Raw genomic sequence first — 19,308 nt, forward strand, 5'->3', positions numbered from 1 at the left:
CGTTTCAGACTCAAATCTGGCTATTAGTGCAGGCTAGCAAGAAGATATATGCTACAGATATAGCCTTCATACAATAGTGCAAAAGTACGCCGAAGTAACATATTCTACAGTCAAAGCTCATTAAAAAAAAGTGCAACCACAATCAATCGTTCTATGTAAATATCCCACAGACAAAACGCCCCCAAATGCATTTTGATAAAATACTTTGCACAGATAGACTTTAAAATAGATTGCAACAATACAGCAGGATAAAAATATTTAACCATTTTAACAGCTATCAATCAAAGTGAAAACAAGTCATAATATAGCTAGATGAACCACGGTAAATTACTTTAAAACTTTCAGTACAGAAGTACATTATTAAAACACAAAAGACATGTGTGTTGACGTGAATTTTTATTGAATTTGTCACACTATAGATAGATAACCATGACTCTACCTACAACACAAAAATACTGTACACATCAAACTATAAGTGTTGGACATATGGTCAATAACTAAGATACACAACTGTCAGGATCATGACATGCCAAACTAGATATTCCTTTTGTCATATATTTATGTACCGGAGTGCTAACATATTGTTACATTAGAAAGTGTCAGTGCATCTAATGATGGAAACACAGATGAAGAACATCCATTATATTTTTTTCAATGAGTATCAGAAGACTCGTTAAATCATTCATACAAAATGAATCACAAAATCATAAGTCATCAATAATATCAACATTTTGCACTTAAACGTGACTTTTCATATTAATACATGGATACATAAGCGGTTATAAATATCTGTAATTCATAAGGAAGACGGTTTATCTTTAAACACAACTCTACTCACAACAGATATGTGAAAAAAAGATCGGAAATACAAAATAAATATTCAAATTCCATTATTTGAATACGAACTGACAATGTCATGGATGATGGCTTTGTTTGCAACATAAAATATTGTAGTGTTGAAGTTATTAGAAATAAGTGAAAAATTTGACAATGTCTGTTATAAATATGTGTACTGAGTGTGTAACTAAAGAAAACCATTTTTGAAGTTAACTAAAGAGTTTGGAAATGCTTGTTGAGATGAAAGTGAAAGAAGTTGCGATGAGACAGAAACAAAACGGTGAAACATTGTGATAATGTCGATTCAAAATAAAAAGATCAGCTAAGATTTCACAAGAAAAAATCAATTAAAATTATGCTTGAAAAATTGCCTTTAAAGGCATTCATATATTTTGAATTCAGTCACCGCATCAGTTTTGCTAAAAACTGATTCACGCCAAGATAAATCATATTTTGACTGTTATCATTTGTAGACCTTTTTAAAAAATTCGTTTGAAAACACGAATTGTACATCTCTTTGTTTTAAATCCTTTTACATCTATTACCTAGAGCACATTTCAACAATTTGAGAAGTTAATCAGAGAAAAATTAATAGGCTGAATATCATATCCACATCTTGAACCATACCTAGATTATATGAAAAAATATTATGGTATAAATAATAAATTAACGTCACAAACAACCAGTGTAAGGTTAATTTAGTTTATTTAGCGTATGTACAACAAAATTTCTTTAGAATGAGAAAAAATGTAAATTAAATTGATTGATATTGTCATTCAAAAAATTAACATACCCTGTTTTATATATTCAAGATTATCAATTTGATGTGTATATTGCTTACATAGAATAATGTGTACCTATCGAGTATCTATAGTAAAGATAACAAAATATAAGACTATTCCTTTAGACAGATCCAACAATAAAACGTAAGTCATTGGAGCCAATGTAGCCAATTATCTTTTGTAAATAATAGAACATGTGTTTTCACTTAATTACCTCTCGACAGCATGTATTTCTTAGCATGCTATCATCATTTTCTATAGAAATTTCAGAACTGCTATTTCGATCAATTTTACCAATGATAAAATTATATCGATTGTTCCAATTGAATTTGAGATACAAATTATTTCATTAAGTCAGAGAATGTAAAATTCAGTAGTTTGTTTGAATATAAAGAAAATCATGTTAAACCTAATAGTTTTAGCACATTCAATTTGCCTTTAGCACCAATATATAGCAAACAATAAAGCTTTGTATTACCCAATATTAAAATTCAAGTAAATTTCCCATTTGAACCTCTTATCAAAATACTTAAAGTTGAATTGGCCATTTATATAATAGATATTAAAAACTTATCATTGTCTTGATTAAAGGACTACCCACAGGACAGTGGTATTGACTAAGACAGCGATAATGACCTAGTCATAAGCAAGGTCATTATCGCTGTCGAATCTTTCTAACACTTTTAAATAAAGATTAATGAACAACTAGAAAGACACTGTTTCAATTAACATTACAAGATCATAACCCCGGTCTTCAATCAAAAGTGAGGAAACTGGTATTGAAACATGACAAAAGAGGGACGAAAGATACCAAAGGGACAGTCAAACTCATAAATCTAAAACAAACTGACAACGCCATGGCTAAAAATGAAAAAGACAAACAAACAACAGCACACACGACTCAACATAGAAAACTAAAGAATAAACAACACGAACCCCACCAATGTTCCATTTATTTTAAAAATATTACGACGAAAAAAAAATGTAAGAATAAAAATATTTCTGTACTACTGATTATAAATCATAAATATTCAAAACGTTTTAGATGTAATGTGTATTATTTTTCAAGATCATGTTTGTTTATTTCAATTCATGTTCAGATGTGTTAGTCATCCTCGAAGAAATATTGATAATCAATTTGCATGACTAACAATGTTTTCTGTTGGGTTGGTTCTTGTATATGTTTCGATCATCCTTTAAAAAATACCTGCATCTAATATTGATTTCCAAGTATGTTAATATTTTTAAATACCATATTTTGTCTATTACGGTTTTCGGAAAACCACAAATTCCGAAAGAAATCTATTTTCTGTAAAACTTGTATTCTTGGTGTTAACTATAGCAATAAATGTATAAAGTTGGTCCCTCCGTTCAATGACACGACAGACCTATTCTGACTTTGAACGGTAAAGGTAAGATTATAAATATTTGAGTGTTAAATAATATTTGTTGATAATATCTTACGGTTACAATTTTTTTTTTTTTTTAACATTCATCAATTCTTTATTGTACTCATTGCTGTTTTAACAAATTACAAAATGTACAGCATTATATCAAATATCCCTGTTACATACAATTATAACTGATATCCAGGTAGAATATACAGTAAAACGTATCTTATTTTATACATAGCCATTTAATACATTTCTATTTTCTATAATTACTTTATAAATAAACACAATATCAAATAAAATCGTATCGAAGTACTAAAGATGTTTCTGTCGCTGGGTCGTGAAATTTACGGCGAAAAATCCGTTATCGGTTCTTTTAATAGAATTTGGAAACATATGAAAGTATGAGGTGGCACGGTAGTATTTCCTGGCCCATAAGGGATAATGATAGCCTTTTTAGAATTTTCACCACTTTCTAACACTGCAAAAAACTCTACATTCACAGTTAATTGAAGTACTTTCATTTTACTATTCAGAAATGAATTTGAATATGGATCATGACCGTTTACTTTTTTTGCTATTTTTAAAAACCTAAGGCCACTAGTACTTTTAGGTCTTTTATGGTGCAGTGAATACAAAATTTAAAAAAATTCTCAAAAATTCATTTTCATCTGTATGTAAAATTATTTCATATTTTTCACACCTGATTCATCCCTCAGTTTGAGAAAGTATGTTCAGTTGATACTGTATTTTTTGTCCAATCACACTGTTTAGATACATTTACCTAAGTAGGGTACACAAAAGAACAACCTAAATTCTGGAATGCAAATACTACCGTGCCACCATGAATGAGATACAGCGTGGTTAATGCTTTTGTTAATTTTTGTTAATACTTTTGGATTTATAAAATTCTTTGGAAGTGTTTGTTAATACTAAAGAGTGGTAGGTAAAATATGATTTTTTTTGTTTCTTATAAGCTTTTGTCATGAATTTTGTTACCTGTGAACAGTTACAATTTTCAAATTTTATTTAAATTATAAAAAATCCGATTTTGATTATTTCGTGATTCTAAAATACGGGGGTATTTTTTTGTTGAGGAAATTACAACATTTGTTTTCTTCTATCTGATATGACTTTAATACACTAATTTAATATATATAATGTACAGTTTAGAAAAAACATCTTTTACAAAGTTGTTACTTGTTTAATTATGTCGTAATTTGCTAGACAGTTAGTCAGTGTCGGATTCCGGGCGACATTGCGTACGCTTTGCCATATGATTTGAAAATAAATAATGTTTAGCATTATTAAAATCTTCTTTGTTTGTATCTTTGCTACACTCGATATTATTGCTTCAGCTGTATCACAGCTAGTGAATTAGTCTCAATGTTCGTAAAATGTATAGTAATTTTTCTTTTCTTCACTGTTTATTCTTAAATATAAGCGTTGTCTATTTTTATCTGACAAGCACGCACATGGACTTTTCATTAGTATAGAAAGTTCGCTATAGTGTTCCATTGTGGTCTTAGTGCAGGTTCGAGAGCTTGGTGCATCAAAGTGGCCTAGGTGGTTTTTAGACGTACCGACAAGACCCTGGCCTACAATAGCAACGCCGTCCTTTTGATGATCAATTTGTTAAATTACTGGGACTATCTATACTAATAGCATACTAGTTAAATATAAACAGACCTCTACCGTTAAATAGTAATTGTTATCCTATTATCATTTTACTTTTACCAAGGATTTGTATAGTTATATACAAATCCTTGCTTTTACGCTGTCTTAATTTGTTAATAGTTATTTAGTATAATATAGTGTCTTGTAAGTAATAGTTGGGCAGGATATTGTTTGTTTTATAGTGTATGAATAATTTTTGTTGCAATCAATTTATAATTCATTATAAAAAAAACACTTAACTATGTGGACCGTATGTCAGCGCACACAAGACACACTGATTGGATAAATGTGATAGATTGTTACGCCTACATTGATACTGTCTGTCCAATCGAATACCAGAAGACACCTGTCAGTAAAAACAAATTGCAAGCGTGGGTAATTTAGAGATTTATTTGTGTATTCGATATTTGAAAAATAAGTTAGATATAGTCACTATTCGTTAACCCTTTTCAGGTGAATTTCAATAACTGTTTTTACACTTTCTTATTTAACTGAAAGGTATTTAGATATGAGCGTACCATATATAACGGTATTGTACGAACATTTTATGTAGCGACTTCAACTTGTGTTTTCTGGAACGTCCTATTTTAAATATTTCACAGACCTTTGACAAAGTTAGATCACATAAATTTCATCTACCATGTGCATAAAAAACACTTTCAAATTATATTTCTAAATTGTAAAAGATTAGGATTTTGTTTATATCTGTACTAATAATCTTCTGAAATAAAATAAAACATATTTCTCTCTGCCGGAATGCAATCGTAAGCAAATTTTCATAATATTCTTTATCCATATGCAAATGACAAAGAATTCTCCTTAAACTGTAAATTATTAAACAGACAGACTAACTTTAAAGTACAACATACACTCGTGTACTACCATCCAAGGACATGAGTTTCCAATGACTTACTGAATTTGCATATTGTTTTTATCGAAATGACAATGTTATAAACTGCTGCCGGTTGATATCAATAATAAGATGTGGTATGTGTGCAAATGAAACAACTTTCACATGTCACATGGTATAAAACATTTAATTATAGGTCAAAAGTACGGCCTCAACACGGAGCTTTGGCCTACACCGAACAGTAAGCTATAACGGTCCCTAAAATGATTAGTGTAAAATCAATCAAAAATAGAAAAACAAAAGTCTAATCTATAAGTATGGTCATTTTGCTACGTTATTTTAAACTTTTTGGTTAATTCCAAAATAGCAAGTAAGCATCTGACTGTTTTTAAAAATAAAAATAACACTGGTAATTTAAAAAATCTGATACAGAACAGAAATATAAACCGTACATTATATTTTAGCAATCGTTTCTTAAATAACGTTATTTGATAATTTTCTATGATATGATTTACTCCTGTATAAGTTCCTGCTAAAAAAATGACGATAAAAAAATTTTCAAGACTGTTATCGACATCGGTCTTTATATGTATAAAATGGTCAATACAAACTGTCAACTAAATTTTTAAAATATGTTTGTATTGTTGTTGCGTTTATTAAAAACAATAATGTTTTATTTGTAAATGTAACATTTAACCCGATTTAACCTTATGTAAAAGATAAAACACGGAACTTCATTAGTTAACGTCCACGATTTGGGTAATTATTTAGTTAGTTTATGGTAATCCGTTTCGGTTGACTGCTTAGATAATCCGTTTATTAAAATGTAAATAACTTTTAGCAAGCATCTGTCATCTGTATACAATTTTAAAATATAAAGTAAATTATAAACTTAAAATATACGTTTCTTGACAAATAAAGATTAGAACAATTATTCTACATTAGAAACAAAAATGTTTAAGAACATCTTTGAGACATATTACTGATCATTATATCTTTAGAGGGGGAATAAATACATACAGGACTACTTTATGTCAGAAAGCATGACTGCAAGGTTTTTATTAAATATTTTCCGGTTAAAACAATTAATCTTTTCTCATATAACCAATCGAATGTTAAAGATTCTATCGGAAAAAATTAATTGTTTTTTTTTTTAAGTTTGCATACTTTATTTAATGAAATAGATATACAGTCATATTAAAAGACCACTAAAGAATATCATCCAAGATATCGAGATTTTATTCATAGAGGGGGAGTAACCCCTGATAAAAAACAGAAAAAGTGTCGTCGTTTTATTCAAAATATTTAAAATCTGAACACGATCTTACAGCACCTAAACAGGTTTTTCACCTTTGGTCTTATTTGATCTGAACGTGATCTAAACAAGTCTTAGTTGAATGCTAGAAGAATCTGACTTGTTTAATTTGACACGACTGATCTGACAGAACACGATATATCTTAACAGAGTCTGATTGTCTAAACAGGTCTTAACGTTTTTTCTCTAGCGGTAAATTAAGTCGATTAAGACTTGATCAGACCAAAATGACCGTTTCAGACTTAAATCTGGCTATTAGTACAGGCTAGCAAGAAGATATATGCTACAGATGTTGCCTTCATACAATAGTGCAAAAGTACGCCGAAGTAACATATTCTACAGTCAAAGCTGTAATGTCATGGATGTTAGCTTTGTTTGCAACATAAAATATTGTAGTGTTGAAGTTGTTAGAAATAAGTGAAAAATTTGGCAATGTCTGTTATAAATATGTGTACTGAGTGTGTAACTAAAGAAAACCCATTTTTGAAGTTGACTAAAGAGTTTGGAAATGCTTGTTTAGATGAAAGTGAAAGAAGTTGCGATGAGACAGAAACAAAACGGTGAAACATTGTGATAATGTCAATTCAAAATAAAAAGATCAGCTAAGATTTCACAAGAAAAAATCAATTAAAATTATGCTTGAAAAATTGCCCTCAAAGACATTCATATATTTTGAATTCAGTCACCGCATCAGCTTTGCTTAAAGCTGATTCACGCCAAGATAAATCATATTTTGACTGTTATCATTTGTAGACCTTTTTAAATAATTAGTTTGAAAACACGAATTGCACATCTCTTTGTTTTAAATCCTTTGACATCTATTAACTAGTGCACATTTCAACAAATTGAGAAGTTAATCAGAGAAAAAATAAATAGGCTGAATATCATATTCACATCTTGAATCATACCTAGATTTTACCCTACTTGCCGACTTGTTTCTTTATTATTATGAGGCTGACTTCATGCAGGAACTTCTTAGGAAGAAAGATAAGAAGTTAGCAATATCCTTTAACTCTACTTTCCGCTATATAGATGATGTTCTTTCACTAAACAATTCAAAATTTGGTGACTATGTGGAACGCATCTATCCCATCGAACTAGAGATAAAGGATACTACAGTTACAGTTAAGTCGGCTTCATATCTTGACTTACATCTAGAAATTGACAATGAGGGTCGGTTGAAAACAAAACTTTACGACAAAAGAGATGAATTCAGCTTTCCAATTGTGAACTTTCCATTTCTAAGTAGCAACATTCCAGCAGCACCTGCATACGGGGTATATATCTCCCAATTGATACGATATTCCCGTGCTTGCATTTCCTATCATGATTTTCTTGATAGAGGGTTGTTGCTTACAAGGAAACTATTAAACCAAGAGTTCCAAATGGTGAAGTTGAAATCATCCCTTCGTAAATTTTACGGACGCCATCACGAGTTGGTTGACCGTTATGGAATAACCGTTTCACAAATGATATCGGATATGTTCCTTACGTCGTAACTACAATCCCCTTCCCTTTCATGAATGTGACCTACCGAATTAGACTATTTACCGGATTTGTAATCATATAAGCAACACGACGGGTGCCACATGTGGAGCAGGATCTGCTTACCCTTCCGGAGCACCTGTGATCACCCCTAGTTTTTGGTGGGGTTCGTGTTGTTTATTCTTTAGTTTTCTATGTTGTGTCATGTGTACTCTTTTTTTTCTGTTTGTCTTTTTCATTTTTAGCCATGGCTTTGTCAGTTTGTTTTAGATTTATGAGTTTGACTGTCCCTTTGGTATCTTTCGTCCCTCTTTTATATCAATAAATATTATGGTATAAATAATAAATTAATATCACAAACAACCGGTGTAAAGTTAATTTAGTTTATCTAGCGTATGTACAACAACTTTTCTTTAAAATGAGAAAAAAATGTAAATTAAATTGACTGATATTGTCATTCAAAAAAATTAACGACCCGAGTTGCTATTAAATCTTTCATATCAATTTTAGGAATTCAAATTGTTAAGGACTGTTCAAGTCATCGAAGATAAACTGGTTAAAAATTTGCATGACTAACATTGTCTTCGATTATGTTATAAAAATTACCTTCGTATAATATTGATAATTTCATCATTCTATGTCAAAATACCTGCATTTCATAATGATTTTCAAAATACATGAATATTAAATACTATCTTTTATCGGTTTCGACCAATATTTCAATCCCGTGAGATTTTTTTTATTGATTCGTAGATCCTGTAGTGTATATGATTTTTGCATTTTTAAGTTTCGCTCTATAAATGATCAATTTTAAGAAAAACGTATTAAAAAAAAAATGTTGTTAGTAGCAAACAATATTATTATTCATCATTCTTCTGCTAAATATTATTTAGATTTTATCCAGAAAGCATCTATAAAAAGTTATTTATCAACAATTTATGCTTATTGATAAATAGAGAAACTGCGTTCTGCTTGGAAATATTTTACAGAATTTTTAAACCATATTCGTGTGGGAAAGAATTAATTTAATGCACTGATCAAATATACTTGCTGTCAATCGTACGATGTGAAAAAAAAAACTATATAAAATGTTTCAGTTTTATTTGTAATTATAATATTACTTAAGCGGTTCTTTTAAAAAGATAATTATATCATATGAAGGACTAAACAGTAAATAATTATTTCAAAACCCAACATGTGTTGTTTGATCTATTGTCGTTGACTATAATTTAAATTCTAGATACCGTTTAATCAACCAAAGTTTAATATGAATGATTTGCACTGACCATCCTATCAAGTTGTTGGTTGTTGGTTGTCGCTGATTTACTGTTAAAAATTTATTTAAAAGCACATTTTGAATAGAAATAAATAATAATTGACTTTGTAATTGTATCATATAAATTCAACAAAACCTGATCTCACTAATACGTTTATTTGAACATTTAAGAATATCCATTCATTATATTGCTCAATAGTTAACAATCATTTGAACGAAGAGTTGAAAACTAGAACTACAACTTCGAATCTAATCAACAAGAAAACAGTTTTCAAATATTGTTTTTCATTCATTTTTTTTTTAACTTTAATTAGGTTGTCGGTTTTCTAGATAAACTTGTTTTACAATTGTCATTAGGGGACTTTGTATACCTGACTATGCATTATGGGCTTTCCTCATTGTTTAAGGTTGTACGGTGACCTATACAGCTGTTAATTTCTGTGTCATTTGGTCTCTTGTGGACAATTGTCTCGAGGGCAATCATACAACATTTTCTTGCTTATAATTATAAAAAAAAGAGTGGGCTATAAAATTTCATACAAATGTCTAAAATTAAGAATGTGAAATGTTTGAAATTTTGGATCCTCAATGCTCTTCAATTTTGTACTTGTTTGGCTTTATAAATATTTTGATATGAGCGTCACTGATGAGTCTTATGTAGACGAAACACGCGTACTAAACTATAATCCTGGTACCTGTGATAACTATTTACAGATTGGTAAATGTTTAGCATAGATCATTTGTACGTCTATTGTTAGGTAATTTTACTCTTCATACTTAGGCAGATTGTTAAATTATCAGCAAAATAATGTTAAACATGTTAAAACATTGATTTGACAGATTATTTGTGGCAAATTGTGAGTATTTATTTTTCCAAAGACTCAATGTACAAAAAGGACACTTTTAACAAAATTAAGAATTATGGGGACGATTCCAAATTTTAAAATCAGGCCAACACGTTTTGATTTGGAATATGTCCAGATATACAGGTATTAATAATTATCGTTACTTTTTTCATAAAAAAAATACGAGTGTCGACTTAAACGTTATATATCTCGATGGTGTATACGTAGTATTGTAGTTTTGAAATATCAAGTATAAACAAAATATATTACACTAGTCAATAAACATATATAAACTCTTATAAAATGGAATGAAAACTAAAATGTGCTAGCTTTTTAAAAATAGTTTGAAATACCAAAGGGATGATATGATTCAGTCGACGAAAAACTGATCCTGACAGTGCAAAAAAAGAAAAAAAACGATCAAAGACCATCAATAGTATACAAAACAAATCATATAAAACCATGGATTTGTTGGCATGTTGCTGACATTATCGTCTTGTAGTCTTCATTGGAAAGATTTGTCATCCCAACTTTCATATCTATATAAACATCAGGTTATGAAGAAAATAAATGATCACCCGAATCGTGTGGTACATTATAACAATATTGGAACACATTCCTCTCAAAATTGTCTAAGCATTTGCTTACCGACCTTACACAAAGAAAATATAGTACATTAAATTAAGAATTTTTAGAAAAATGTGACAAAATTAGAGACAAAATGTGTATGTTTTTAGTATATTTGTCAAATTTTTAAAACTCTTTCTGTAATAAGTCTACTTTACTAACAAAGAACCCTCATTTTTTTTTAAACAACGATATAAAAAGAAGGGGGTAAAACAAAAGTAATATATCACAATACTCCACAATATTTTATCAGTAAGCCCCTTTTGATTGGTTCATTGTCAGGTTTTAAAACCCAGGATAAACCTCGTGCTTGCCATTTTTATAATTTAACAATATCGAGTTGATAACATTTTATATGTTTTATTTGTTTTCATCTGAACTAACCTTTTGAGATGATTAATGATAGCCATCGGGCACTTTCCTGCTGACAAATGTACTTGCAATTTTGATGAAAACTGAAAAAAAGGTAAGAGCTGAATGTTAACACAATGGAACACAACCGAGGGTTCAATTTCAGTTTAAAAACATATTGTTTACATTATCTATATATTTCGAAAATAGATTATGTAGTTATTTGAAATCATCTAAATTGATTAAATACAAATCTTCTAAGCCGTGTGCTACCTTCCATGTTTCTTCTATTTAAACTCGCATATTATTCATATTACGTGATTAAATACTATACAACATTGGCTTGTCTGTACACAGTTTTGGAGTTAACCTTACCATGTGCCTGTCGCGGTGAGGAGTTGATCCCAGTAGTTAAAATATTTCAATAATTTGTGGGTAGATTTCACGTAGACAATAACATCGTATTATAGATAACTGTAGGCAATAAATGAGGTTTTGACATTTGATATATGCTATTTTGTACTGCTATGTTACATATTTGTTGTTTTATCTTGATTAAGATTATAATACAATATTGACTGCTGTACCATATTGTTAACATTTGTATATATTACTTATATGTCTGTTTGTTTTGTTCACGAATCATTGTGAACATAATGACATAATTTCATACAAGTGAAAGGTTTAGCTAGCTATAAAACCGTTTTCGATCCACAATTTGTTTATATAAAAAAATGCCTGGAATATTTTAGTTGTTATCCATTCGTTTGATATGTTTGAGCTTTTGATTTTGCCATTTGATTAGGGACTTCACTGTTTGAATTTTTCATGGATTTCAGTATTTTGGGGATTTTACTTGTTTCTACAGTTGTTAATCTATTTTGCCTTATGGACATGAATTTCCTTCTAACTTTAAATCCGTTTTAGAATAATTAAAATGAAATTTCATGGCTTGGGGTATATTTTAACAAAGTATGTGATACATTTTTTTTATGTGTATCCTTTACCAAAAAAGTTCTTCTTGATAGAAAAGAAGGAAATGTAAATTTGCGAACAAAGTATCTAAACACAAAAACCATGAATTATGGCACTTAATTCCGTTAACATAGTGAACTAGAAAGTCGATTATCTATCGGACGGACATTAAACGTACAGACAGATTTCCCTTAGTTTTTTTTCTAACCAGAGAATAAGTTTAATCGTAACGACATATGTGCGTGAACTGAACATGTAGAGCAATCAATGAGACAAGTGGTATCACAATATTCTAACAATATATCATCACCTTATTTACATTTTTTCATTGTCACATTCTAAATCCATTATAAGCCACGTGCTTGACATTTCAATAATTTGAAGATCTCAAGTTGATAACTTTTTATCAATTTTCATTTTCAAATTTTTCGTTTTTTTAAGATGATTAATGATGATCATCTGTCATTTTCCCGCTGACAAATATACTTGAATTTGTTATGAAAATTAAAAAAGGTTATATGTTTATAAACCCTTGTAAAATAAACCTTCTGTAATAGCCACCAAATCGAGATGGATACCATGACATTTCCTTTGTCATGTTTGTGTAGAAGTAACTTACAATAAAAAAAAACTTCAGGATTAAAACTATGTGCCCGACAAAAACGTGATTTTCTTATACGTCAAACCAACTAGTAAAAACAGAAGTTCCTTAACAAATTTGAAAGCCGGTTTTCTTTTCATAAGAAGCAGTAATCAGTTTAACTTATCGCATAATATTCGTTTTAGAGTAAATCAATCTGTCAGGAGAGTCAGTTCTGAAGACTGCGCGGTTGTCGTGTGTTACTGTTTATTATATTGTTTTCCATGTACCGTTTGGTATTAAAATTCAAGCCGTTACATTTTTTCAATCAAATTGATTAACATTTGTCATTTCAGGGCATTCTATGACTTTTTGCGTAGTCTTGAATTTGTTTTCTGTTAAAACCTGTACCATTTTTTGTATCTTTTGAGTCTTTTGGCATGTTTGTGCTCTTGTAGTTGTGTTCTTAATAATCATCTCCTTATTCTTTGTACTTATAATTACAAATAATATTCATCTGACGCCCACTGAAAGAAAATCATCAATCTTATAGTGACCGTAAACATGATTTCATGCTGTTTCTGCAAAAATATTTTATCACAATATATCACAAATAAAGGTTTTGACAGTATTGTCAATCAATGAATGTGTTTGTAGATAGATGTTTTTGTGTTCTGTTAAATTGTTCCTTTTAAAATTGTTATACGATGATGCTGTACCCATATTTTGACTATTTTATTTATTATGTCTCTTTAATTCACGCATCATTGTAAATATAACAGAATTTGATGAGACTGTCATCAAAGTGGGCGGGTTAGCGCTATAAAAACAGGTTTAATCCACCATTTTCTATATTTGAAAATGCCTGTACCAAGTCAGAAAAATGACAGTTCTTGTCCATTCGTTTTTTATGTGTTTTGTTATTTGTTTTTGCCATGTGTTTATGGATGTTCCGACTGGATTTTCCTATAAGTTCAGTATTTTTTTTATTTTACTTTTTTTGTATAACATATAGTCTTGTATATTGTTTTTGTCATGAATACAATATAATTAGGCGAAAAAACGATTATTACTATTATTGACTGCTTTTAAAAACGAAATACTTGTTTTCCGTCTGCAATCTTTGAACGGAAATACCAATATTGCATTAAAAAAGCGAAAATAAAATATAAACAACCACCTGCCCCTGAAAAATACAAATTAAAAACAATATGAATAAAAAAAAAAAAAAATCCATACCACTGATTGCATTATGTAGATATGTTCAACTTAATAATGTTCAAATGTTATATGTATTATTCCTTTCATGTCACTTTAAATTTCAGCGTGTTCAGTCATGTTTATATTTATCAATAATATTCTTATAAAAACTTTACTTGACTAGCATTGTCTTCGATTGAATTATAATCAATGAAACTCGTGTAACCTTTATAGTTCAATAATTCTATGTACAAAGACCAGTATTTATATTGATTTTCAAAATATGTGAATATCTAAATAAACTCATTTCTTTTATCTATTTCGATTTCTGGATTTTTGGAAAACCATATTCCTCTGAGAGATATCTAGATATATAAAAAGAAATTGTATTCTTATTAAAGATATTTGTAACTTTAACCAAACTATTGATTGGTCACTCCTTTATTAGACGTTGGATTTTAATGGTAAAAATTGAAATATATGAAAAAGCAACGGTGACATTTTTCAATTTTAATTATTGTGGAAACATGTTACTTTCTCGCCATCAATATGAAAAAGAAGATGTTGTATGATTGCTAATGAGACAAATATCCGCAAGAGACCAAAATGACACAGAAATTTACAAAACATGGTATAGGCAACTAAAGTCTCGTAAGCGCACCCACCTTCATCGTATTTTATTTAAAAAAAATGACCATTCAAACATTTAGGGGACTGTTTTAAAGATAGAACTTATGTAGCAGATATCGATGTATTGATCTTGTTATACTGGCTGTTTTTGCCTTGTTATTCTTTATTTAATGATTATAGTTATTGCTAAATATGAGAGTTGTAGAGGAACATACATTCTTTGTTGTTGTTAAACCATTTACTTACATTTTGAAGGACGTTGACAAAACACGAGTATCAGCGCGCCCTTGTTCCAATTCTTTTGCCAAAATTGGTCGTACATGATTTTGCATCACAACATATAATCTAAATTATGTATTGTGTTTATTATTGTGAACCGGTCTTATCCTGACGATGGTCGTATACATTTATAGTTATGTCAAGGTCTTATCTTGCTTCAGAACAATCAGATAACATAAGGTATGGATGGGGTCATTAAAACCTCATTTCTTTTATTTGTATACCATTTTTAATTTTTGCCTATAATTGTCTAGTTGTTATATATGACAACGCATATTCACTGTATTTTTTTTCTTTTTTTCCCCATTTTTCTCTTATCTGTAAATTTTTGCCCGTTATTCCTTTTTCCTTAAACCCCTATCCACACCTTCATGTTTTGTTTCATATCACCTTATAGCCTAAACCTGTGATATACTCATGAAAAAAAAATACAATATCCCAAAATATTTTGTTTTCATTATGCTAGAAGAAATGAAAAAAAAAATTATGATGGATAGAAATAAAGAAAGAATGAAAAAAGATGTAATGTCTTTTTAATACCTGTCAAGAACGTCAACAGTATCTATGAGTTATATTTCTAATGTTTCTTTACAGAAATATAAATGCAAATTAATAAAACAACACTGGTAAAACAAACAGAAATTACATCAATTACCGAAAATAGATCATTATGTGACAGTGCAGATTTTAATATATTGTAAGCAAACAGAAATACAAATATTCTGTTGAGAGATTACTTATAATGTAATCTAAGTAAATATATAGTTGATTATTGTGTCTTCTTTTTGCGAATACCAAAGAACACGAACACATACAGTACAGTTCTAGGAAGGACTGCTTCAGAGCAGCGAGTACATAATTTATACATTTTGCAGTGTTCGAACTCTTTCAAATGTATTTTAATATTGTTGTTTGGACAATTTTAAAATAGTTTTTGAGAATGTTTATAAAATTCCTAATTCTTATTTCTAAACAATGTTATCATGCATGATTCAATATTACATCTCTTTTAGATATTTTTCATAAACCCTATATAAAAACCGAAAATATGCTGTTAGACTTTCGCAATAAATAGACATTTGTATGCTTCAAAGTTTTGATAAGAATGTGTGCAGCCTACTCGTGTGGGAAAATAATAATGAAATGCATGGATGAGATAAAAAGTTATATAAAATGGTTCAGATTTAATTGTAATGATAACATTATTTTTGTGGTCCCTTTAAAAATTATAAAAGGACGAGTCATTGTTGAAATGTTGAATGTAAATTATTGACATTCCTATGTTTAACTATCGAAATACCATTTGTTGTTTGTTTCACTATAATTTGATAAGGTCATACTTCTATAATGGTCATCTTTTCGAGTCGTTAATTAAAGGCTTGAATTTGCAGTCTGTGAAAATCTTAGGATAGGGCCAACATATAAAGAAGAAATATAATAGATGTGAGGATTGAGATTGGAAAAGCAGAATGTGGGATACTGACATTCTAAATAATGAATAGACGCAAAAAGCAAACAAACATTGAAAAAACATCCAGAAGAATATAAGGATAAAGCATAATAATACCTGTGATAAAACAGAATTACAAAGCCAGCGCAGATTATAGAAATAAACTATGTTCAAAATAGATTAATCACAAAATTACACGAACATGCAATACATTGTAGCACAATTATTTTGATTAGAATTTACAGAATTAAAAAGTACATATTAAAAATAATGACAAATGCCTTCATGCTAAAAAAAGTAAAGAATACAGATACCCCATGTAGACCATTTAGTTGAATTGTACTCGAATTCACTGTGTGTATCACTGATGCAAACAATGCAAACACTTACTTAAATCACTCAAACTTCAATTTCAGCATCATTGTCAGACACTGGCCTTGACTGTGTCCACTAAATTAAGCGCTAGTACATACATACTGCTATGATTTAAGTGACATATTTGGTCATTGATATTTTGAATGTTATGTATTGAAATATAAATACTGGTTTCTTATTTCACCTTTGCATCTTTTGTCGTTTATGATCCTTGATAACTATGTGATTTTTAATGTTAAAAAGAATATAATCAGAAAGAATTAATTAATTTGTTAATGCATGTTTTGTTAACCACTATAATTTTATATGTGGGTGTCATCCCAATACCTAAATTTTCAAATTTCTAAATAAAATTAATTGGTTCACGTTTGAATTATAGAATATTGTGCAACATGTACATGTATATGCATACTGTATGAAATGCCGCAATATCAAATTTGCTTTCAAAAATGCATAGTCAGCATGGACATTAAACATTTTGTGATATACTTGTAAGTATATGGCCAAAGAAGGTCAACATTTAAGTACTCTATCCAATTTATTTAAGCTAACCATACAAGGTTAATTAAACGTTTTTGATGAAATATAATTGAAAAACAGATATAAAACAGTCATTGATATACAATTATAGATAATTGTCTGGTCCTTGCACGTGGTTTACTAATAAGTTTGCCGCACGAACCGATAAAGTTTAAAGCTTTTCAATTATTCAACCATTATACATGCTTCGTGCACAAATTATATTTAAAATTTGCCACTTAAACAGTTCGATTAGAATTAAAAATCGAAATTGTAAAAGTTGGAACTATAAGACAGGAAACAATTCGAAGATTTGCAGTATTTATTCCCATGTTTTCTTTTCAAATCCGTCAACATAAATATTGAGCATTACGGTATCATGCAATACGTTTTGACTTCCATACGGGTTTACAAGATAAAAAATACATATACGAATCTTTTTTTTTGTTTAATCTTATATAGATTTTGTTGGAAAAAATGAAAATTTGACGAAGATGACTTCAATTGGGGTAAGTGAAAATTTTATATCTTTGTGATTCAAGTTTATATATAAATATTATGTTTTGTAAATGTATGGCTGCTATAGAATACACATGACTAATGTGTCAAATATAAATGAAAAGTTTTTTTTAACATAAATTCCGGTAAACGCTGTAAACCTACATTATATTTTGTTACTTATTCTTAAATCGGACTCAGACTTCTGTTAAACTGAGTTTTACTGGGCGTAGTGTTGTACGTTTGTTTTTTATGCATTGGCTAGAGGTATAGGGGGAGGGTTGAGATCTCAAAAAACATGTTTAACATCGCCGCAATTTTCCGCCTGTCCGATGTCAGGAGCCTCAGGCATTTGTTAGTCTTGTATGATGTTTAATTTTAGTTTCTTGTGTAATTTAAAATTTTTAATTGTCTCGACACGATTTGATATTATTCAACCTTGTAATTCAAAATATCAAGGACAAACGCGTTCCAATAATAACTAATAATTTTCAGAAATATTCTTAAATTTTGAAACTAAATGTTTTCCTGACGATTTCGTACTTTTTCCTTTAATGTCATATCCAATCATAATAGAATCGCTATGCAGTAATGTTTATGTTATTATTTCACAATCACATATTATTTCCTGTGTCATACTTGCCTCTTTGGATATCACCATACTTCTACCAAGTATATGTTTAGCATGTGCTAGTTATTGTGTCACTTACATTTGTATGAACATCTGCTGATAGTCTCCAAATTTCAATTGTTAATTTAGTGTTGCCGTGTTTCTAAATGTAGATGCGAAACAAAATAGAAAAATCGAATTATAGAGATGAAAATAGGATAGAACATAAATGAACAAAAGGACATTAAAAACTGACAAGTTTAATAAAAACTGACAACGTTCCGGCAAAAATAAAACCATAACCATCGGAAAACAAAGTTTACGAAACACAACAAAAAATCTAGGAAGACAAATTACGCGCATTTGCGTCACCTATTAAAGAAACCAGCAACAAAAATTATAGGTTGGATAGAATGTCTCCTGTAAGGGAATGCAGATTCTGCTTCATTAGAGTCAAATCCGGTATGTTTCACAAGGAAATTTTAAATTCAAATACAAACATTCCATACAAAGTTCTGTGGTATAAGTTAAATTATGAATTTGAGAATGGAAACGGGGAATGAGTCAAAGAGACAACAACCTGAACAAAGGGCGGGAAAACGAAGGCTACCATTAGGTCTTCAACACAACGATAAAATCATGAGGCGGGATTATATACATACATGTAGTTACGCTCATCGAATTCAATCTGTCTCGCAGTTGTTCACATTGCTACTGGAAAAAAATTTTAATAGACAAATATTAACTACTTTCGTA

The 19,308-nt window shown here is 29.6% G+C and overlaps 1 protein-coding gene across 2 annotated transcripts in view; it reads left to right on the top strand.

Annotated features, from left to right (window-relative positions):
- The first annotated feature begins 2,942 nt into the window (after positions 1 to 2,942).
- Positions 2,943 to 19,308, top strand: part of LOC139480858 (transient receptor potential cation channel subfamily M member-like 2) — a 68,154-nt gene continuing 51,788 nt past the window's right edge. Inside the window, exons 1-2 of one of the 2 annotated variants that reach the window (XM_071263778.1) lie at positions 2,943 to 3,031; positions 17,907 to 17,953. In XM_071263778.1, coding sequence (XP_071119879.1) covers positions 17,939 to 17,953 — 15 coding nt within the window. In that variant the 5' untranslated portion in view covers positions 2,943 to 3,031; positions 17,907 to 17,938. The remainder of the gene's footprint in view (positions 3,032 to 17,906; positions 17,954 to 19,308) is intronic. The other variant, XM_071263779.1, reaches the window with a different exon arrangement.

Source organism: Mytilus edulis, chromosome 7 (assembly GCF_963676685.1).
Source record: "Mytilus edulis chromosome 7, xbMytEdul2.2, whole genome shotgun sequence".
NCBI classification, from domain to species: domain Eukaryota; kingdom Metazoa; phylum Mollusca; class Bivalvia; order Mytilida; family Mytilidae; genus Mytilus; species Mytilus edulis.